The 24428-nt window shown below is 42.0% G+C and overlaps 1 protein-coding gene across 2 annotated transcripts in view; it reads left to right on the plus strand.

Moving 5' to 3' along the window:
• PDE8A (phosphodiesterase 8A) overlaps positions 1-24428 on the plus strand; it is a 439096-nt gene that overhangs the window by 312712 nt on the left and 101956 nt on the right. For both annotated transcript variants that reach the window (XM_040342584.1, XM_040342583.1), the window contains exons 3-5: positions 2824-3014; positions 15360-15416; positions 22251-22308. In XM_040342584.1, coding sequence (XP_040198518.1) covers positions 2824-3014; positions 15360-15416; positions 22251-22308 — 306 coding nt within the window. The remainder of the gene's footprint in view (positions 1-2823; positions 3015-15359; positions 15417-22250; positions 22309-24428) is intronic.

Below are 24428 nucleotides of genomic sequence, written 5' to 3' on the forward strand. Positions count from 1 at the left end.
TAAAAATGCCATAAAACATCCCCCTATTTTGTAAACGCTATAACTTTTGCGCAAACCAATCAATAAACGTTTATTGCGATTTTTTTTTTTTGCGGAAAATATGTAGAAGAATACGTATCGGCCTAAACTGAGGAAAATTTCTTTTTTTTTTATATATATTTTTGGGGGATATTTATTATAGCAAAAAGTAAAAAATATTCATTTTTTTCAAAATTGTCGCTCTATTTTTGTTTAAAGCGCAAAAACTAAAAACCGCAGAGGTGATCAAATACCACCAAAAGAAAGCTCTATTCGTGGGGAAAAAAAGGACGCCTATTTTGTTTGGGAGCCACGTTGCACGCAGTGCCAAATCGCAAAAAGTGCTCTGGTCTTTGACCAGCAATGTGGTCCAGGGGTTAAGTGGTTAAATCGTTAACCAGGAATCACGATGTGTCTACAACCGCAACAGCCTTTGAGTCCAGATACTGTACAAACACTACAACTCGGGGTCTCATTTCTCTACTGTATTCCTCCATTCAGGGTAATATTAACATATTGTACTGTTCAAAATGAGAACACATCTCTATACTGTCCTAACCCCTGAGGACTGGAATAATGTGTGGAAAGCTCTGTTTAGATCATCTTCGAAACGAGATGGCTCTAGAAAATGGTATTTCACCCCAGCTAGGCTAGCAAAATGCTTACCCACCTATCCACTAGGCTCTTTCCAGGGCTACTCAGACTTTGGTATCATGAAACACTTCTGGTAGACATGCCCCAAGGTTAGAAACCTGTGATTATGGGTATACACCGTAGTCAATATGGTTCTCTATATCAACCTGCACAAAAACCCCATGGAAGCATTTCGGCATAAACCAGTAGAAAATGTGACCTGACGATTGTGCACACTTATCACACACATTTTCATGTCAATGAAAGACAATTTCAAGGGTGTTGGAAGTCACTGATGCTTGGCTTTGAAAACGTTAAGAGTCGCATACACTTATCCATAAGAAACTAATGGCAATCTTTAACGATTCACACAACACATTTTTATAAACCTGGCAGGCTTGGCTCGACCAAGTTCCATCTTCACAGCTCACCACCCACTTCTTGGAAAAGTAATTAAAGTGTTACCCTGGGGCGTCAGATGTCAAGAATGCCCCACCATCCCTTACATCGCAGTGCACCCCCTTACTTTGTTACTTTGTGCTGGGGGCGGAGCTGGGGAACAGAAAGTTTAGGGTCTGGAGGATCAGAGGAGAGCTGCAAAGTGTTGGAGTCTGAGAATGCTGAGACCAGCAAGGGTGGAGATGAGGGGGTGCTGCAGCTACAGAGAGGTGCAAGATCTGTAGGAGGAATTCTGTTCTCCTCTCTGCTGCCGACTGCTGAGACGGGGGGCAGAGATGAGCCTCTCCATGGCTGCATGGAGAAACACAGGTTCTGTCTCCCTGACTGCTGAAACAAGGTGGGGACAGAGACAAAGGGGGTGCCACACCTGCAGGAGAGGTGCAAGGGCCACATAGAATGGCCTGGGGGGCCGGATTCAGCCCACGGTCCTTATGTTTGACACGTGTGCTGTAAGGTATCGTTTATCATTAAAGCTGGGTTTTAACCCCCAAAAAAAAAAAAAAAAAATTCTACCATGTCATCCAGCATACTAGCGCGAGCTACAGTAATGCCTTTATTTTATTTTTTTGCGCCGTACTCAGTTTAATCCGTAGTTACGTTTCAGATGGGCGTTCCTATGCAGAGGGGAACATGATTGACGGCTGGCTATGGCGCGTCATGCTTCCCGAAAATAGCCGAAATAGGACTTGGCGCCGTGAAGAGCCGAGTCCTACTCCGGCTATTTTCGGGAAGCGTGACGCGCCATAGCCGGCCGTCAATCATCTTCCCCTCTGCATAGGAACGCCCATTCCCCGCAGGGAGTCTGAAACTTAACTACGGGATTAAACTGTGAGTACGGCGCAAAAAAATAAAATAAAGGCATACTGTAGCTCACGCTAGTATGCTGGATTTCATGGTAGAAACTTGTTATTTAGGGTGAACCACCCTAGATTGCACAGCCAAAATGTGTTTCCTGATCATTTGCTAACATTCATCCACCTGGCCCAGGATCTATGTCCAGATTTAGGTCCAATTTGTCTGCAGTGGCTGCAGTTTAAAATTCATGAAAATTGCAATTGTGTGGTTTGTATGAATTACATTAAAGTCATATATTGTGTACACACTTAAAATTAGGGTTGTCCAGATACCGATACTAGTATCGGTATCGGGACCGATACCGAGTATTTGCGGGAGTACTCGTACTCGCGCAAATGCTCCCGATACAAAAAAAGTATTCTATTTAGGTATTTATCAACATGTTCTATGAAAATTCTTTGAGTTTTTTACTACTGCGTGACAAGCAAATAAAACATTTTTATTCATTTTTACTCATTTTTATTCTTTTATAATGTCTTGAGTTAGAGTTCTTCATAATTCTAAAGAAAATATCCTTAGTCTGTATTGTGGTTTGAAAACTGTCACATGACATTTAAAAAAAGTATCGGTATTCGGTATCGGCGACTACATGAAAAAAAGTATCGGTACTTGTACTCGGTCCTAAAAAAGTGGTATCGGGACAACCCTACTTAAAATGTATGAATTTTAGTACATACATGTGGATGCCAAACAAAAAAGACAAGATGATTATTTAGTGGTATCTTCCGTACATAAAAAACTTTGAAATTACATAGTCCAAAATGTTTTTGTTTTTTTTTCTTATTTTTTATTCAAACTTCATGAAACTTTATATAATTTATATTTTCTCCTTTTTCTTGTTTCATTTCTATTATTTAGGTACTTTTAGTATTTGCCAAAGAAGATAGCCAGAGTAATGGATTCTGTTGTGCGTGTGAGAAAGCGGGCTTTAAGTCTAACATTGCTAAGACACCAGAATCTGCTTTGGAAAGCTTTTTAGATAAACATCATGAAATTATCATTATCGATCATAGACAGACACGATCTTTTGATGCAGAAGCTCTATGCAGGTATGTAATGTCTAACAGATTCCATTGTTTCAGCAATATTGTGTATTTTATTATTGCTTGCTATAAGATTGTACCTCTTTTCAGGTAGTTTGTAGTGTTTTCTTCCTGTAGTTCAGACAAGCCTTGGATCTGCCAATAGACTCAATTCACTAAGTTGTATCAATTGTTTTTTGACTTGCTGGGCCTTATTTTCAGCATTAAGGGCTAATCAGTGAAAATGATAGTCACCCAGCTTAAAATGCTAAAAGTTATGGAATTTAACAAATTTGCCATAGCTTATTGACTTGACACATGCCCAGCTTTGTATTGCCTAAACAGAACAGCCTTTTGGCCTGAAGCTATAGGGCCGGATTCACGTAGATCGGCGCATCTTTGAGCGGGCGTAACGTATCCTATTTACGTTACGCCTCCGCAACTTAGATGGGCAAGTGCAGTATTCTCAAAGCACTTGCTCCGTAAGTTGCGGGGCGTAGCGTAAATAGGCCGGCGTAAGCCCGCCTAATTCAAATGTGGAACAGGGGGGCGTGTTTTATGTAAATGTTATGTGACCCGACGTGATTGACGTTTTTCACGAACGGTGCATGCGCCGTCCATGGAATATCCCAGTGTGCATTGCTCCAAAGTACGCCGCAAGGACGTATTGGTTTCGACGTGAACCTAAATGACGTCCAGCCCCATTCACGGACAACTTGCAGAAAACAACGTAATTTTTTCAAAATTCGACGCAAGAACGACGTCCATACTTAACATTGGTACGCCGCATGTACGCCACCATATAGCAGGGGTAACTTTACGCTGGGAAAAGCCTAATGTAAACGGCATATCTGTACTGCATCGGCCGGGCGTACGTTCGTGAATTCGCGTATCTAGCTGATTTACATATTTCTAGGCGTAAATCAGCGTACAATCCCCTAGCGGCCAGCGTAAATATGCAGTTAAGATCCGACGGTGTAAGAGACTTACGCCGGTCGGATCTAATAGAAATCTATGCTATTCTAAGAATCGGGCGCATAGATACGACCGCTCAGACTCGGAGATACGACGGCGTATCTGGAGATACGCCGTCGTATCTCCTTTGAGAATCTAGGCCATTGACTCTAAACTGCAGTATATGATATAAAATACCTACTAAAATAGGAGACGAACTTAAACTTTTTTCACTTTTACATTGACAGCTGAATTATTCCTGGTTCAGGTACAGGTGTGGCTTTGAAATTGCACTACTTCAGCACGATTTCAAAGCCACACGTCATTGCGGTTTGCACTGCCAATTTCATTGCGCCTTACAACTTAATTTAACAGAAGTCTATGGAGGTCACAATGTGATTGGTAAAAAGTAGCGCAGGAACCTTTTTCACAATCAATGTGACATGAGTCGCGGCGATATGAACAATTCAGTTTCTGGCAATGGGGAGTGACTATCTGGAATTGTCAAATTGCATGAAAGGTCGCACCGGTGTGAACGAGGGCTTATGTTTAAAAACCATACAAACAAAAACCAGCAAATTTAGCATTGTCTAGTGTCAACTGCAGCACTCCGGGTCCCACATTGCCATCTTCTCTTTTGACGCCATCAACAGGCCAGCGTTTTTTTTTTTTGGTGTTCTTTCAATGCAGTGCGGCAAAGATTGCCCTGCAACTAAGATTGCCGCTCCGGCCTTTCAAATCTAAACAGGAGCACCCGCCCTAATGGAAATCACAGGTTCTGGCTCTGCACAAGCTTGAGAGAAGAAAAAGATCCCTGGACAGCCGCACACCACAGAAGACATCTTTATTGATATGAAAAAATAAGTACAATCCAATTGCAGTCACTTCATGTAAAGGGAAAACAGGGAGAACAGCTAACGCATTTCACACCTTTTTATGGTGCTTCGTCATAGCTCATGTTCTCCCTGTTTTCATATCAATAAAGATGTACCGTATTTATTGGGGTATAGCGCGCTCCCGCGTATAGCGCGCACCCCTAAAGTTGCCCCGAAATTCCTGTGAAGAAAAGATTTTTGTACTTAGTTTGGTGTCTTGCACGGCGTCCATCGGTGGCCTTGTCGGGTCCGGCGTCCGTCTGCGGCTTCGGGTGTCCTCTTCGGGTGTCCTGATTTTCAGGGCAAAATAGTGCGTGGTATACGCCGATAAATACGGTATTTTATGGCTTGCGGCCGTCCAGGATCTTTTTCTTCTCACAGATAGCCCTGCATATGGACAATGCGGTGTACTTTGACCAGAAGCGTCCTGTAGTACGTAGCGTCCATATCCCAGGAGGCTTCGGGTGGGGGTTGTCATTCTTGCCCAGGTGAGAAATTCGGAAGTACAGTTTAAGGATCCACTTGAAATGTACTTACCTCCCTTCTCCCCCCAAAACGTATTATCCAATTGTGTGCATTTGTGGGGGGGGGGGGGGGGGGTCAGGAGTCATGGGTGGGGGTCTTATTTAAGATCTCAAGGGAATTTAATTTTTGCTAAAGTTTGAGAAGAAGATATGATAGAAGATGGATATAGATAGTTCTATATAGCACCTACACTAATGTTCCTAGACTTCAAAATGTATTCCCAGCAGGGCCGGACTGACAACTCATGGGGCCCCCGAACAATAGAAGACTATGGGGCCCCTGGGCTTACAGATGGCCATCACGCCAGGAGGCAGTGCAGAGGAGGGGCAGCTAAAATCTCGGGATTTTCACATCAGAAGCATGTTGGTTTCAGACATATCAGGGACAGATGTAAAAAAAACATAGATTTTTAAATACTGTCCCTGGTTTTACTTGAGCCTGGCAACCCTGATGGGGCCCCCTAGTGACATGGGGCCCTCGGGCAGTGCCCGAGTGACTCAATGGTCAGTCCGCCCCTGATTCCCAGCCAGTGGTCTGCATACGTCTCCCACTTTTCAGAGCCTGAGTTCACACGTATGCAAATTGGATGTGGATTTCTCCGCATCCAATTTACATGACAGGAGACTGTGACCGGCTCTCAATGAAGCCGGTTGACACATCTCCGGGGGCGGCCACGGAATGCACAGCAGAAGGGTCCTGTGCCCCTTTGGCTCAGTTTCAGGCCCAAATTCAGGCAAAAATTCGGACTTGAAACTGTGACCCCCCTGCTGTGCCCCACGGCCTCACATAGTGTGAACCCAGCCTTAGTATTGAGCAGCCAATCACCAGCCCTGAGAGCTGTCACATGGAGGAGGAGTGGGCGTACCAAATACTGACTTTCAGAAAGTCAGTATTGGCAGAAGATTTTCAGGGTCTCTGGTTGCAGGTAAGGGCACCCGGAAATCAAAGTCAAGAAGAGTGCAGACCAAGTTTACATTGTACAGGTTCACTTTAAATGAGTGTATAAAGAAATCTTTATACTTTCTAAATGCAACCAAATATTGAATATATTTATTTTAACTACAGTTGTGTCAAGATTAAGCATACATATTTACTAATTACTATTACTTCCTAGACGGTTACAGACCCGTCGGTGGGTTATGCTAAAATCTTTCTGGCTGTCCTTAACCCTAAACTCAGCAATATGCTGATAAATTGCTTTTTTTTTCTTGGTGCACAGCAAGACACAACAGTTTTGCTTTCTACAGTATTCTTTGCAGTAGAGATTACTGTCTTTCCTAGAAGTTGGAAACCGTTAGACTTCTGACCTGCCAGCTGAGTTCACACACGAGCCAGCTGTGATAATGTGATAATAATGTCTGCCACTGTAAGCTTTCTTCCACATTTACTTTGTCATGTGCAGTTTTTACTTTTCTTTCATGTTTTTTTTTTTTTTTTACTTATTATATCTGGTAAAAGAAGGTTTCCTTTCAGCTGCAGATATCTCTTGCTTCCAGGTAAGCGGTCTCTAGCAACAGGTGCGAGTCAGAACTTAAAGCTGAACTTTCCACTAGCTTCCGAAGGGTCCAATATGGAGTGGCTGTCCCGCTGCTTACTGAACACTAGAGGTCGCTTGCTTAGTATAGGCACCATTCAGAAAACAGAGGGGTTGTAAACCCTCAAGGTTTTTCACCTAAATGCATTCTATGCATTAAGGTGAAAAACCTTCTGTCACTCAACAGCCCCCCCAAGCCCCCGTTATATTTACCTGAGCCCTGTGTTTCCCACCACAGGAATGAGCACACCAGCTCCGGCCCAGTGTCTCGTGTCCTGATTGGATAGATTGATAGCGCAGCCATTGTCTCCTGCTAGTGCCAATCAAATCCAATGAAGCGGCGGCGGGCAGAGTCCTGCTATTTGTGTCAATAGATGCAGAAGCAGGACATGGGAGCACGCCCACATGGGTGTCCTGAAGAAGATTACTTTTCCGATGAGGCACTCGAGAAGAGGAGGAGTCAGTAGCGCCACTGAGGGACTCCAGAAGAGGAGGATCAGGGCCACTCTGTGCAAAACCAACTGCACAGCGGAGGTAAGTATAACCGTGTTTGTTTTTAAAAACTTGGAACCTTTACAACCCCTTTTAATTTTCTCAGTGAATACAAAGTGTTTTCTGATTAGATGAAGTAGACATCATGATGTCGCCGCCCCATCTCTCCACACTTTGCTTTCTTTCAGTAAATGCTCTCCGAATGGCACCCAAACTCAGCGAGCGACCACCTGTGAGTGAGTAACTTGTATAGCGCTACAAATGCAAACTAAATTGCCTCAAGGCGCTTATTTTCATCCGGTGCCGTGCTTATCCTTCAGAAGAGGTGGGTCTTAAGTTTTTTCCTGAAGGCCCGGTGGTTTTCTTCCATGCGGATGTTAGTGGGAAGAGCAATCCATAGCCGCGGTCCTTGGACTGCAAATCTTCGTTCTCCCTTTGCTTTGTAGTGGGACTTGGGGATGTGGAGGAGGTTTTGGTTAGTTGATAGGAGAATGCGATTGGGGTGTAGTGCTTTCTTATTTTCTTGCATAAGTATTGAGGGGCCTTTCCTTGTGTACATTTGTGGGTGAGGCAGAGGGTCTTGAAAGTGACCCGATCCTTTACGGTTAGCCAATGGCGGGTCATCAGGGATGGGATGATTGATTCCCAGGGTTATTTCCCCATTACCAGTCTGGCTGCCGTGTTCTGGACGACTTGTAGGTGCAAAATCTGGTATTTGGGTAGTCCTAGGTAGAGGGAGTTTGCGTAGTCGAGTCAAAAATTGATGATTGTTCCGACTACTACCACTGTATCCTCTTCAGGGATGAAGCGGATGAGTCTATGCAGTAGGCGGAGAAGATGGTGTGAATTGCTGACTACTGATCCTATTTGTGAATCCATTGACTTCTCTGTGTCAAAGATGACTCCGAGGCTTTTGACTTTGGTGCTTGGGGTGATGATCTGTCCAAGGATGGTGGGTGGTGTCCATGAGGTCCTAGCTTTAGTCTTTCGGTTTGCGTGGAGGAGAAGAAGTTCTGTTTTGGATCCATTGAGTTTGAGGTAGCTCTCAGTCATCCAATCATCGATCAATGCAAGGCATTTTTCTAATCCGTGATATTGGTCATTTTTTTTGATGATACAAAAGTAAAGTTGAGTGTCATCAGCGTAGGAGTGTTAGCACAGGTCATGTTCGCTGATGATTTTGAGGAGAGGGCGGGGGTAGATGTTGAAAAGCACGGGTGACAGGGGTGATCCTTGAGGGACTCCGCAAGAAATGGTGCATGTTTTCTGAGTCTGAGTCTGTGACTCCGGCTACTTCTTTAAGACGAATGAGTAGAGTTTTGTGATCTACTGTGTCGGATGCTGCACTGAGGTCCAGCAGCACCAGGAGACATGATTCTCCGGCACTTCAATGATCTCCACTTCCTTCTGGACGCTGTGCTGAACGGCTGATCTGCTGCATTGTGAACACAGGAGGTCACTCGCTCAGCATGGGTGCCATCTGTAGAACACTTTGCATTTACTCAAAGAAAGCAAAGTGGGGAGAGGTTGGGCAGTGACATCCTGATCTCCACTTCAGACAACACTTGCATTCATTGAGGAAATGCAAAGTGTTGTCTGAATGGAACCTTTGCTGAGCGAGCAACCTCTGGTGTTCAGTAAGTAGCAGAGCAGCCAGTCCGCACTTTTTGCGATTCGGGACTGCGTCGCTTTAACGGACAATTGAGCTGTCGTGCGACGTTGCTCCCAAACAAAATTGGCGTCTTTTTTTCCCCACGAATAGAGCTTTCTTTTGGTGGAATTTGATCACCTCTGCGGTTTTTAGTTTTTGCGCTATAAACAAAAATAGAGCGACAATTTTGAAAAAAAAAAGAATACTTTTTGCTATGCTAAATATCCCCCAAAAATATATAAAAAACATTTTTTTCCTCAGTTTAGGCCGATAAATATTCTTCTACATATTTTTCGTAAAAAAATCGCAATAAGCATTTATTGATTGGTTTGCGCAAAAGCTATAGCGTTTTCAAAATAGGGGGTATTTTATAGCATTTTTATTATTATTTTTTTACTAGTAATGGCGGCGATCAGCGTTTTTTTTTTTCCGGTACTGCGACATTATGGCGGACACTTCGGACACTTTTGACACATTTTTGGGACCATTGGCATTTTTATAGCGATCAGTGCTATAAAAATGCATTGGATTACTATAAAAATGCCACTGGTAGTGAAGGGGTTAACACTAGGGGGCGAGGAAGGGGTTAAGTATGTTCCCTGGGTGTTTTCTAACTGTAGGGGCGGTGGACTGACCAGGGGAAATCACTGATCTTCTGTTCATACATTGTATGAACAGACGATAGGTAATTTTCCCCCTGACAGGACCGGGAGCTGCACACACAGCTCCCGGTCCTCGCTCTGTAACGAGCGATCGCGTGTGCCCGGCGACGATCGCGCCTGCAGAGCACGCGCCCTTAGTGGCCTGCGTGAGAGCCGACGTATAGCTATAGGCTCTCGCGCAGGGGAGCCGACCTGCCGCCGTAAAAATACAGCGGTTGGTCGGCAACCAGTTAACGTCTGTTTACCTGCACTGTCATCATTGTAGGGGCCCCAGAGCATTACTTTTCCCAGGGGCCCATGATGCTATTAAGATGGCCCTGGCCTCAGTCTGCACAGAGAGATAACTTCCTTATACTTCTTTCCTTAAACTATGAAGACTTGTCAGACTCCCGGCACAGACATATCTGTGTAAAGTCAGTAATGTGATGGAGGGCATATGACCTGAATACTTGAAGGACTGGGAATATTTTCTCAGCGGTGCCAAAAAGAAGAAAACATGTAGTAGGCACTAGGCAGGACTGGGCTGTCTATACCAGAAGGTTTAAAATATTGAGTGTGCAGAAGAGATTCTACTGTTAGTTTTTTTTCCCACGTAAGATCTGCTTTAACAACTATTGCCAAAGTGCAGACCCTCCTTAGGATTTTGTGGTTGAGTCCATCAAAGCTTGCCACAGCGCAGAAGGAAGAGACTTGACAATAGTGCAAAATAAATGGTTGCCAAAGCTTTACTTATTTTCAAGTCACAAGTTACCTGCAAGCAAGATGATTCTATAGCTACCGTGTTTCCCCGAAAATAAGACACCGTCTTATATTTTTTTCCCCTCAAAAAATCACACTATGGCTTATTTTCGGGGGGTGTCTTATATGTCGAATTGTGGTGCCATTTCACGGGCAAATGTTTGAATATCAGCCCTGCGCACAACCAAAGCCTTTGCTCTCATGTCAGCAACCCATTCACTAATCATGTCTTCCAGCTCAGAAAATAAAGGTTGCCTACCTGAACCACACTTGCGCTTCTTGGAATTTCCTCTGTCCACCTGTAGACTGAGAGTGGAGCACAGTGGAGCTGGGGTGATCTCTTTGGGCTCAGTAGCAGCTTTTCCCCCTATCCCCTGGTGTTTGTGTGGGGTGAGAGAGGTGGTACAGAGCTTCTCCTCACTTCTTTACAGCTCTGAGCTCCGCACCAGTACAGTACTACCGTATCACGTGTTGTTTACCGCTCCGCATACGACACGCCCATTGCTACGTCTTATTTTCGGGGGATTCGACACGCCATCGCTACGTCTTATTATCGGGGATTCGACACGCCATCACTACGTCTTATTTTCGGAGGGGTGTCTTATATTTCGATCTTGCGTCGAAATCCCCCTACGGCTTATTTTCGGAGTACGTCTTATTTTCGGGGAAACACAGTAGCTGGATTAACAGTTTAAAGGGGTTGTAAAGGTAAATGTTTTTTCACCTTAATGCATTCTATGCATTAAGGTGAAAAAACATCCGAGTATTTGTGGCCCCCCAGCCCCCCCCGATTACTTACCTGACCCCTCGAAAGTCCCGCGCCATGAATGAGCAGGCTTCTCGGTCGTCTTCCCGGCTCATTCATTGGTTGATTGAAAGCAGCGCAGCCATTGGCTTGCTCTGCTGTCAATCACATCCAATGACGCGGGGCGGGGCCGTGTGATACAGTGTGCAGCTATGGCCGCCGGCTGTATCACGGGAGCGTGCCCGCAAGCACTCAACACCATGCAAGCTCTCTCGCATTAAGGCGTTGAGTCCTTGCGGGGGGGCCGAGACAGCCGCCGAGGGACCCCAGAAGACCAGGTTCGGGGTCACTCTGTGCAAAACGAGCTGCACAGTGGAGGCAAGTATAACATGTTTGTTATTTAAAAAAATAAAAATAAAACATTTCTTTAGTGATCCTTTAAGGTGGACCTGAGAATTCACTTGATATCATTGACACAATGCTAGAAATGTAATGCAGCGTACACACGATCGGATTTTCCGACAACAAAACCATGGATTTTTTTCCGACGAATGTTGGCTCAAACTTGTTTCGCATACACACAGTCACACAAATGTTGTCGGAAATTCCGATCGCCAAGAACGCGGTAATGTACAACATGTACGATGGCAATATAAAAGGGAAGTTCAATACAAAGTGCGCCACCCTTTGGGCTCCTTCTGCTAATCTCGTGTTAGTAGAAGTTTGGTGAGAGATGATTCGCGCTTTTCTGCCTCAAAAATACAATGTCAAATTAACAAGGGACACCAACACCAACCAACCTCCTTGAGGTTAAATGTACAAGATAATAATGGTGTTGTGGTAACTTGACACACAAAACGAAAAAAAAAATATTGTAAAGATCACTAGAATAAAAAAAACGGGAGATCTTGATTAAAAGAAAAAAAGATCACTATAAAAATAAATTCTAAGCATTATTATGGAGATCTGACTTAAAAAAAATAATACGATTATTCAGGAGATCATGAGAAATGATAAAGAAATCAGTTTGTCAGAACTCTGTGTGAATATCAGCAGCAAAACAACTTCATTATTATTCATTATTAATTTTCTAACCGTTAATGGGGACTATTGTTTTTGACCACAGAAAAAAAAAATACTCAAAAGAGCAGGATGGAAACTTTTTCAGGAATGAACCCAATTCTATCAGTGAATGTGATTTTCATTCAGGCAATTCCATACATTAACAAATCAAATGTTAAACAGAATTTAACATAAGTTAAAGTGGTTGTAAACCCTCGGGGAGAAGTTAAACCTACAGGTAAACTTAGATTAAGGTTTACCTGTAGGTGCTTGCAATATCTCCGAGACCTACACGGTCTCTGAGATATTTCCAATTTCCCCGAGTGACACCTTCAACGGCGCATGCACCGTCTTGAAAGGGAACGCTTTGCCGTCCGGCCAGTCACAGAGCCAGAGTTCGCGGCCCCCGGAAGAAGAGGGGTGAAGATAGACGCTCGCTGCCATGGAGGAAGACTGCAACATCGCGGGCTTCTTCTGCAGGTAAGTGTCACATAATAGGCTACTATACGATGCATTGTAGCCCATTATTCTTTACCTTTGCAGGGAGACATAGAGGAAGTAAACCCCATCAGGCTTTACTTCCTCTTTAAAGGGGTTGTAAAGGTTTGTTTTTTATTTTCTAAATAGGATCTTTTAAGCTAGTGCATTGTTGGTTCACTTAACTTTTCCTTCGATTTCCTTTCTAAATGTTTTTTTTCTTTGTCTGAATTTCTAATTTCATGTTCCTCCTCAGTAAGCTTGTCCCCATCATCCGAGCTGTTCTGGCTGGGGGTTAGTCGGCGTGCTCGCCCCCTCCCTTGGACTACATTACTGCGGGAGACGCTATGTTCACAAGGGATGTTTACCTCTCTTGTGACAACAATATAAGTGATAAAAAATATATAAAGAGACAGTGTAAAAAAAAATAAACATTTTTAAAGCACCCCATGCCTCCATGCTCGCATGCAGAAGCGAACTGATGCGTAAGTTGCACCCTGGTAACTGTTAAAATGTTTATAAAGTCGCCTATGGAGATTTTTAAGTACCGTTATTTTGTCGCCATTCAATGAGTGAGCGCAATTTTACAGCATAACATGTTGGGTATCTATTTACTCTGCGTAATATCATCTTTCACATTATACAAAAAATTGGACTAATTTAGCTGTTTGTGTTTTTTTTTTGTACTTCATAAAAGTATATTTATATTTAAAAAATTGCGTTTCGAATACCGCTGTGCAAATACAGTGTGACATCAAATATTGCAACGACCGCAATTACATTTTTTTGGGTGTCTGCTAAAATATATGTATAGTATTTGGGGGTTCTAAATAATTTTCTAGCAAAAATGCAGATTTTAACTTGTAAGCAACAAGTACCAGATAAAGGCTTGGTCTTCAAGGGGTTAAACTGTGCAGAGGGTTCTTTACTGTCAAAGCAGTGAGGATTTTGAACTCCTTTCCACAAGCAGTGGTATCAGCAGGGAGTGTAGCTAGTTTTTAGATGGGCATCCTAACAATCTCAACACACAGGGATATGTAGCCGGATTCAGAAAGACTTACGACGGCGTATCAGTAGATACGCCGTCGTAAGTCCGAATGCGCGCCGTCGTATCTTTAAGCATATTCTGGAAACCAGATACACTTAAATTTGGCCAAGATACGACCGACATAAGTCTCCTACGCCGTCGTATCTTATGTGCATATTTACGCTGGCCGCTAGGGGTGTGTACGTGGATTTACGCGTCGAATATGTAAATGAGCGAGATCCGCCGATTCACAAACGTACGTACGCCCGTCGCAGTAAGCTATGCCATTTACGTAAGACATACGCCGGCGTAAAGATAAACCACCAAAGAGATGGCGCAGCCCATGCAAGGTATGGACGACGGAACAGCCGTCGTATTTTACGTTGTTTGCGTAAGCGTACGTGAATGGGGCTGGGCGTAGTTTACGTTCACGTCGAAAGCATTGAGCCAACACCATTTCGTAGGGAGTATTTGCGACCTGATTCTGAGCATGCGCGCGCATGCGCCGTACGAACGGCCCTCATTTACATGGGGTCACGGTTAATTTAAATGTAGCCCGCCCACTACATGCCTACTTCGAATTAGGCGGGGTTACGCCGGCCCATTTGCGCTACGCCGACGTAACTTACGGAGCAAGTGCTTTGTGAATACTGTACTTGCCTCACTATGTTACGTCGGCGTAGTGCAAATGGGATGCGCTACGCCGGCCTAAAGATACGCCATTGTATCTGAATCTGGCCCATGGGATTTATTATTGATGTAAAGTCACACACACACAACATAGGTTGAACTGGATGGACTGGTGTCTTTATTCAACCTTAACAACCTAACTCCCTCGCAGAGAAGAGCTGCAGATGGGTACAGCACTGGATCAAAAGAGGACTCAGGTAAGTAAAATGGGGGTGAGGGGGGGGATTCTGATGCCTAAATATTTTTACCTTAATGCAAGAAATGCATTAAGGTATAAAAATGTCTAGGCTATACAGTATAACCATTAAACGGTGCTCAGAGAGCTAGGGGAAGGGAAACAGCAACACGCTGGTCTTCCCAGTGAATGGCTGTGCAGGGGGGGGCATGTCAGGACAGGTTTGATAATTGGAAAAGAGCAGGCTGAGATCTCGGCACAGCCAGAAAACTGACCATGCTGTACTCTCATGCCCATATAGTCAGATTTTAGTAGGAAAGTAGAGGGACTGGCAGGGACTCCAGGGATATTACACAAAGGAAGCAATTCATAGACAACAGGATACTTTTTCAGGAATATGAAACATTTTATTAAGATATTCTTTAGGGATATTGTCTATTAAACGTTGTACGATAATGCGGAAACCAGAGTTTGTTCCACACAGAATAAGGCAATTTCTCTTCCGTTCATAGACGGACACAGCATCCTTTGACAGTAGGGTTATATCCGCTTCCCTACTGTCAAAGGATGCTGTGTCCGTCTATGAACTCAGAGAAATGGATATTACGGTGAGTACAAAAATCCTATTTTTCCTAAATCTGAATTTTTTTGAACTATAGCAACTTGTCATCAAGAATAATTAGTCAGCTCTCTGTGATCATTTTAATTGTGATATCTTTATGTATTTTACCTTTGCTTACCTTGTTTCTTACTCTGATATTTAAGGTCCATCAGAGCAACCAAACCCTCAGAAAACGCTGTAATAATTGCTGTAGTTAGAAGGTAAGCTTCAGTATTAATGTTATCTTAAAGGGATATTAATGCTTTGAGAATAGTAGTTTTGCATAAAAAGCTTTTGGTAACCATTTGTAATAATTACCCTTTATGTTTCTGTACTCGTTAAAGCGGGGGTTCACCCTTATAGGGCACTTTTTCCCCTTAGATTACTGCTCGTTTTTACTAGGGGAATCGGCTATTTATTTTAAAATATGTGCAGTACTTACCCGTTTACGAGATGCATCCTCTCCGTCGCTTCCGGGTATGGGCTGCGGGACTGGGCGTTCCTTCTTGATTGACAGGCTTCCGACGGTCGCATCCATCGCGTCACGATTTTCCGAAAGAAGCCGAACGTCGGTGCGCAGGCGCAGTATAGAGCCGCACCGACGTTCGGCTTCTTTCGGCTACGAGTGACGCGATAGATGCGACCGTCGGAAGCCTCTCGGAAGAATGTCAATCAAGAAGGAACGCCCGCTCCTGAAGACCCATACCCGGAAGCGACGGAAGAAGATGCAGCTCGAAAACGGGTAAGTACTGCTCATATTTTAATACAAATAGCCGATTCCCCTAGACCGAACGAGCAGGAAGCTAAGGGGAGAAAAAATTTTTTTTTACAAATGGGTGAACTCCCGCTTTAACGTGTTATACATAGTTTGTTGACAAACTTCAGGAGTATACTAGACATGTGTGGTTTGTTTCACTCCAAATCTAAATTCCGACACATTATTCAGAAATTCGAATGCATCTGAATTACAATAGTAAAAAATTCAAACAATTGCAAAATAACAAAACGTACTTCAGTTGAAAATCTAATTTGAAAAATTGAAATCGAATTTGATTAGATCAAGAAGAGAATAAAATTTAATAGAAAATAAAGGAAAAAAATAGATTACAGTAAAATATAATAGAAAATAAAGGAAAAACATAGATTACAGTAAAATAGAATATAAAATAAAAGAATGGAATCAAATGGAATAGACAACAAAGGAATAAAGTATAAAATAATGGAATAGAAAATAATAGAATAAAAAATAATAGCCTAAAACAGAATTGAATATAAAATAAAAGAAAAGAACAAAAAATAAGGGAATAGTATATAAAATAAGATTAGACTACAATAGAATGGAAATTAAAGGATTAGAATAGAAAATAATAAAATAGAAAAAACAATAGAATAAAATAGAGTATAATTGTCTTCCGAAATTCGAATTTTGAATAGAATAAATTTGAATTAGAATAGAAAATAGGATAGAATAGAAAATAAATCTAATAGAAAAAAATCAATAGACTATAATAAAATCGAAAGAAATGAACCATCTTCTGAAATTCAAATTTCGAGTAGTATTCTACTCGAAATTTGAATTTCAGAAGATGGTTCATTTCTTTCGATTTTATTATAGTCTATTGATTTTTTTCTATTAGATTTTATTATTTTCTATTCTAATCCTTTATTCTTTAATCTATTGATTAAAATAGAAAAGAATAGAATAGAAAAACAATAGACTAGAATAGAATATAACTATCTTCCTAAATTGTAATTTGGAATAGAAAAATTACGAATAAAAAAGAATAGAATAGAATATAACCATCCATCTTCTGAAATTCGAATAGAACACATTTAAATTCTAATGCCGATTTAAAAAAAAAATCAGAATCCAGTCAAATTTAATTCAATTTGACCAAATTCAGAAAATTTGGATCGACTTTGAAAACAGATAAACAAAACAAATTCTGAAAACCTAATAAAACTATATCTGAAAACAAATTGAACTAAATTCAATCACTTAAAGCGGGGGTTCACCCAAAAATAATTTTTTAACATTACATTCAGCCGAGTTGTCCTAATGACAATCGGCTGTTTTTTTCCCCCCGTACATACCGTATTTTCACCGCCACTTCTGGGTATGTCTTCTGCGGGACTGGGCGTTCCTAATTGATTGACAGGCTTCCGACCGTCGCATACAGCGCGTCACGAGTTGCCGAAAGAAGCCAAACGTCAGTGCGGCTCTATACGGCGCCTGTGCACTGACGTTCGACTTTTTTCGGCATCTTGTGACGCGCTGTATGTGACGGTCGGAAGCCTGTCAATCAATTAGGAACGCCCAGTCCCGCAGAAGACATTCCCGGAAGCGGCGGTAAAAATGCGGTATGTACGAAAAAAAAAAAAACAGCCGATTGTCATTAGGACAACTCGGCTGAATGTAATGTTAAAAATTTATTTTTTGGGTGAACCCCCGCTTTAAGTTATGAAATGAAACAATATTTTTCTATTCTGCACATGTCTATAGTACACCATAATATTTATCAGTTCAATTGTGCATTGCCTACATTTTTATTCAATTCTGTGTAACCACAAAATGTGTCCACTTATATTTGAAGGGAGTGTATAGTGTTTTTGTAACTTTTTTTATAGTCTTTGGGACAGGTCCAAAAAAGCTTTTTTTCTACTAACCACCTGTTGGTGGTTATTCACATGTTTACCAGGCAGACCCTCTGCATGGCTCATCCCCTCCCTGTTTACAGGATTCCTATGGAATTTCATAGAAAAAAAAAAAAAAGACAGTCTTCAAGTGGTGGTAAAGTCTACAAAAAAAATAAAAATATATGGTCTCTTTCAGGTTAATGGGTTCATGCTCTCTGACCATTTCACTGGGCACTGTTGTCTCCATCATGGCACAGCATTCTTGGCACACTCTGTGTTCTGTGAATACAGAGAGTACTGTACATGTGCCAGTGATGTCATCTGCTGGAGCTAATGACTATATCTACTAAATAACGCAAGTTTAGACCCATTGAAAGGCACGTACAGGTAAGGCCCCTTTCACATGGGGCGGATCAGTAATGATCCGCCCCGTGAACTTCCGCTTGCTCAGCGGGGATCGCTCCGTTGATCCCCAGCTGCTGCCATAACCGTGGTATCCATCTTTTTCAGCGGGCGGTCCTGTTTACGATAATGGTGGTCTCTGCGGCGGATTCGCCGTGAGATCACTGTTATTGGCGGCAGGAGTGCCCGCCCTCCCTCGCTTACCGGAGCCGCTGGTAGCGGCGGAGGCGATCAGGTCCTTCTCCTTCCTGGGTATGGATACGAGTGAGGGCAAGATGGCCCCACCCATCTCCATACCATAGCAGGGCAGAAGCGACATCAAAACATCACTCCCGCCCATGGCTCTTAAAGGGCTATTTTCTTTGTGGTTTTTTTTATTGCATTTAAGTCCACACATGAGGTCTTTTTGACCCCAGATCTCATATTTAAGAGGGCCTGTCATGCTTTTTTATTTTACAAGATATGTTTATATTCCTTGTAATAGGAATAAAAGTGACCCATTTTTTTTTTTTTTAACGGTTTTAAAATCAATAAAAGAAAGTAAAATAAATACGATTTTTTATTTTTAAAGCGCCCTGTCCTGACGAGCTCACGTGCAGAAGCAGCGCATACGTGAGCAGCGCCTGCATATGAAAACGGTGTTTAAACCACATATGTGAGGTTTCGTTGCGAACGTTTGAGCAAGATCAATAATTCTAGCCCTAGACATCTTCTGTCACTCAAAACATGCAACCTGTAGAATTTTTTAAATGTTGCCTTTGGAGATTTTTAAGGGTAAAAGTTTGACGTCATTCCACGAGTGGGTGCAATTTTGAAGCGTGACATGTTGGGTATCAATTTACTTGGTGTAACATTATCTCTACTTTACCTGAACCCCTTAATTTACATTTTCTGAAAGCAGAGGACCTGTAGAATTAAAAGACGGTATTTGCACATTTTTAACCACTTGCTGCCCGCCCGCAATGTACTGCGGATGCGCGACAGCTGTTGGCAAACCAGCATACCTGGAAGTCGCTGCCTACTTCCGGGTTTACACATCGGGAGCCTGTCAGCAAGTCCCAGCCAATGATTCGTGGCTGGGACCTGCTGATCAGCTGTGTGCAATCACAGCTTAGAGCTCTGTGTTGGTAAACAATACAAAGCTCTGTACCAAGGGAGCAATTTGTCAGATCTGTCAGAAACTGAGAGATCATTAGTGAAAAGCAGCACACTTTACACACATTACACATAGTTAGGCACACATTTAACCCCCTAATCACCCTAGCGGGTAAACGCGTCCCTCCATGGGCGTACACTTTTCCATACATTCGATTTTCACCATTTTATAAAAAGGCGCAATTATTAGCTTCTATATTTCGCAAGAAGTTTGTAAAATTTGCTATCTTGGTATCTGCTATGGATGTATTTTTAACAAAAAATATTGTTTTGATAGACATTTGAACATCGCAGGCCTTAAAAATCAGTATTGAGTTAATAAATAAAAATTGTAAATTTTAAAAATCATTTTTTGCGAAACGGTGAAAATCAAATGTACGCAAAAATGTAAATAACCACACTTCTCTATTTACTATGAATTTAGCAGATATTTTGTAAAATTTGCTGTGTTTGTATCTGCTAATAATGATTTTAGTGTAGTTTTAACAAAAATATAGTTCTGCTAAACATTTGCACAAATAATGCTAATAATCTGCCATTGATGTATTTTTAGAAAAAAATTTTGATAGACATTTGCACACATATCGCAGGCCTTAAAAATCAGTAACACCTTCTTTTTATTCTACTGGTCATGTGCTTTCACAAAATATATGGTTTGGGGGTCTTTTACAAACTCTAAAAGATGTAAGAGAAAAATAATAATAAAGCAATGCAAAAATGGTCTGGCCACCTGAGTTTAAAAGTGAAGCGCAGGGCCTGGCAGTGAAAGGGTTAAAAACCTTTACAGCTCTTCATTTTAAAGTTAACCATAAACACATATCACAGGCCTTAAAAATCAGTAGCACCTTCTTTTTATTCCACTGGTCACGTGCTTTCATAAAATATATGGTTTGGGGGTCTTTTACAAACTCTGAAAGATGTAAGAGAAAAATAAAAAAAAGTAGGCTGTTACTAATTTAAAATTTTCGTGTTCGATCAATTGATTTTTTTTAATTGATTAATCGACTAATTTCGATTAATTATAACGCACATACATTTTTCGGATCACCATCATATGTAGTCCCCACTGTAATATCCACAGACATCTCCCTCACTGTAATATCCACAGACATCTCGCCACTGTAATATGGTCCACATCTCCCCCACTGTATAGGAAGATTAGTGTTTGCTTAGTCTTACCAGAGAAGCCGGCCGAACACGAGCAGTTGAGGCCGGGGGATGACGTCAGCGCGCCGCTCTAGACTCACCTAGGCCGCCGCCGGGTGGACCAAGATGGCCGCCGCTCCAGGAGCTAGGCTGAAGCCGCAGCCTTTCCTATGGCCGAGGCAGCAGCGGAGCTCCGCGGATCACGTGGTGTGTCGATCCGCATATGGTGACCCATTCGGATCACGGATCATTTACGATCTGTTGCACCACTAGTACCGATCAAAAGAATTTTGATCAATCAAAAAAATTAATGATTAATCGAGGAATTAATCTTTAATTTCCACAGCCCTATAAAAAAGCAATGCAAAAATGGTCTGGCAACCTGAGTTTAAAAGTGAAGCGCAGGGCCTGGCAGTGAAAGGGTTAAAAACCTTTACAGCTCTTCATTTTAAAGTTAACCATAAACCACGGCCCTATGTGCATGGTGATACCTGACGTGTTCAACAATTAGTATTTATGTACCCCCCCCCCCCCCCCTGCAGCCTAGGTGTGCCCTTTTTTTTTTTTACTTATATGTAGGTGGGCATATGGGCCTTTAAATTGTCTATTTTCTTAATCGCTTTATTTGATTTTTATCATTTTTTTTTAAACTTACTACTGCTTTTAGTAAACTTTATCGCTGTTACAACGGGACTTACAAGCCCCCTATCTGTTGGCATTGAGTTAGTTACAGATAAGACCCCTAATGCTTCCCCTGCACTATGCCCAAACAGATTGGGGAAAGAGAGTCGCTGAACTGCTTCTTAGACAGCCACCACCGCGTGGGATTTGACAACTGTGAATCCAAAAGTGCTCAGAGCGCCATTTATAACAGCAGCAGTGTGGAAAGGGTGATAAAAATGTATGTAGGTGAAGGTACACTTTCTTCCGTTAAGACCCATTCACACTGCATTGTCCTGTGTTGTCAAAGTGAATTACCACGTTTAGGGCATGTAACTGCATGTGGTGTGGTGTTAATTGGGCCTTTCTGCTTAAAAGGCAGCCCAGAGCTAACTGATTTCCCCAGCTCAGTTTTTTTGCTACCATGTTATAGTTTGTTACATTCATAACTCATTTTACATTCATAACTCACATTGTACTCTACATGTTTACCACAAAATTTATTGAAAAATGCTTAAAATTTTAGACCCCTTTCACACTGGAGGTGTTTTTCAGGCACTTTAGCACTAAAAATAGCTCCTGTAAAGCACCTGAAAAAAGCCTCATCTGCAATCCCAGTGTGAAAGCCAAGGTGCTTTCACACTGGGGCGCTGCGCTGGCAGGGCATCAAAAAAAGTCCTACCAACAGCTTCTTTGCAGCGCCTTACGAGCGGTGAATACACCACTCTTAAAGCTCCCTTGCCCATTGAAATCCATGTGCAGCGTCGCAGACAAAGCGGCACTGCAGCTCTTTGCGGGTGCTTTTACCCCTTTTTCGTCCATTAGCGGGGGTTAAAAGCTCCCCGCTAGCAGCCGAAAAGTGCTGCAAAATGAAAGGTAAAGCGCTGCTAAAAATAGCAGTGCTTTCAGTGTGAAAGTGCACTTAAAGTAGTCACATAATCAAAACACATTCCATTTCAGAGTAGACAGTTATACTGTTTTTGTGTATTTTCTTTGTGTTAAATAATGCTCACTTTTTAACATATGTTTCTCTTTTTATGTCTATGCTATTGAAGACAAAGTGATCGAGACGAAACGTCAATAATGCCCCTAATATCTGCTGGGTTTAGCAGGGTAAGTGCAATATTTGCTTTTTACTAACCACTTTAATACTGGCACTTTCACCCCCCTCCTGCCCAGGCCAATTTCTAACTTTCAGTGCTATCACAATTTGAGTAGCAATTGCGCGGTCATGCAGCACTGTACCCAAATTTAAATTTTATATTTTTTTTATAATTTTTCTGCTACAGATAGACCTTTCTTTTTTTGGTATTTAATCAACACTGGGTTTAATTTTTTTATTTTTTTTTGCTAAACAAGCGTAAAAATACCAAGATTTAAAACAAAAACTATTTTCTTTGTTTCTGTTATAAACTTTGCAAAGAAGTACTTTTTCTTCTTCACTGATGTGCACTGATGAGGCTGCACTGATGGGCACTAATGGGGAGGCACTGACAAGGCTGCACTGATAAGCACAGATAGGCAACACTATTGGGCATATATATATATATATATATATATATATATATATATATATATATATATATATATATATATATATATATATATATATATATATATATATTTATATATCACATTCACATATGTAAAAGTTTTTTATTCTTGTCTTAGTCTTTTTCATGATTGATTTGTATTAAATAAACTTTGTTAATTGTTTAAACCATAGTACAATATGCCTGAAAAGTAATTTTTTTTCAAATTCCTATATATACCCATTTCAGGACACGGCATAGAATATCAATAATTGTGTTGTCCACAGTGCCACCCTGTGTGACAGCATTTATATATCTATACGATTTAAGCTGCCCTGATAGGCGCCACTGATAAGCTGCACTGAGGAGGAGAGGGACAGGAGGAGAAGGAGCAGATTGGCTCTCTCCTCTCCTATCCATGTGAGGGAGGTGGGACTGTCAGTGCAGGCTCTGGGCTGTATGAGAGAGACACTCTCAGCTCAGAGTCCTGCTGAGGAGGCACTGATAAGCAGCACTGAAAAGTGGCACTGATTGGCACTGATGGGGCTGCACTGATAATCGGGGCACTGATGATCAGTGCCCTGATTGTCAGTGTAAACAATTAACTCACTATGCTCTGTCAGACTTGCCAGTTATTGGCTCTCCTTTCCTCACACAGAGACAGGACAAAGGACACATCAGTCACAGAGCACGCCTGATGCGCACCCCAGGGGGTGTGTGGGAGGACATCCATGGACATCCTGCCAGAACTGGAGAGCCACGCTGTAGCCATTTTTTGGCTATAGCGCAGGCAATAACCAGATAAAGTGAATGTAAGCCCTAATAATGAACTTCTCTTATTTGCTTCCTTTTGGTCTGTTAAATATTCCATTGGAAGCATGTTGTTATATCTATTTATTAAGTGCAAAAAATTACCTGTTGATCACGTCAGAAATTCAGAGCTATGTCTTGTGTTATCTGCACACTTCCTGTGGTATTGTCATCTCAAAGAGTCTAATTAGACCTCCTAGATCTTATCTTGGACCATTCAACAATTAGTCTCTATATTGTAGAACAGCCTTTCTCAGTCAGGATTCCATGAGACCCTAGGGTTTCTCGAAAGGTTGCTAGGGGCTCTTAAGTGATGAGCCTCTGAGATACGTTACCAATGATCTTTTAGGCCATCTAGAAGGAAGGTATTCTTCCCACTGACTGTAAATGTAGGAGCCATTTCCCACTGACTTCCAATGTAATGGTGCCCTTTTCCCAATGACCACCAATGTAAGGTGATCATTTTCCTACTGACCATTAAAGCAAGGAGGACCTTCTTTTTTTTTCTAACACCAATATGAGGGTGAACTCTTTCACTAACTACCATGTGAGGAAACACTACAATTTTCACCATCCGCATTTTTTTTTCTGACCATTATTATTTGTTTTGTTAAATTATTTTTACTAGAATTAATTTTAGCAAAATATATTGTTAGAATAGCAGCTCTGGGTGTCAAGTACTTTTGTACAGTGTGCATATATATGTGCATGACAACAGCAGGAATAGAGACCTGAACGTAAACGCCACCTAGCGGCCGGCGGGGCGTTTCGTAAGTCGTTCTTGAATACGACTTTACGTCAATGACGTACACTGGGCTATTTTAAGCCCGGCGCATGCGTAGTTCGAACGGCACGGGGGCGCGCTTAATTTAAATACAAGACGCCCCCTTG

This window comes from Rana temporaria, chromosome 3, assembly GCF_905171775.1.
Source record: "Rana temporaria chromosome 3, aRanTem1.1, whole genome shotgun sequence".
NCBI lineage: Eukaryota > Metazoa > Chordata > Amphibia > Anura > Ranidae > Rana > Rana temporaria.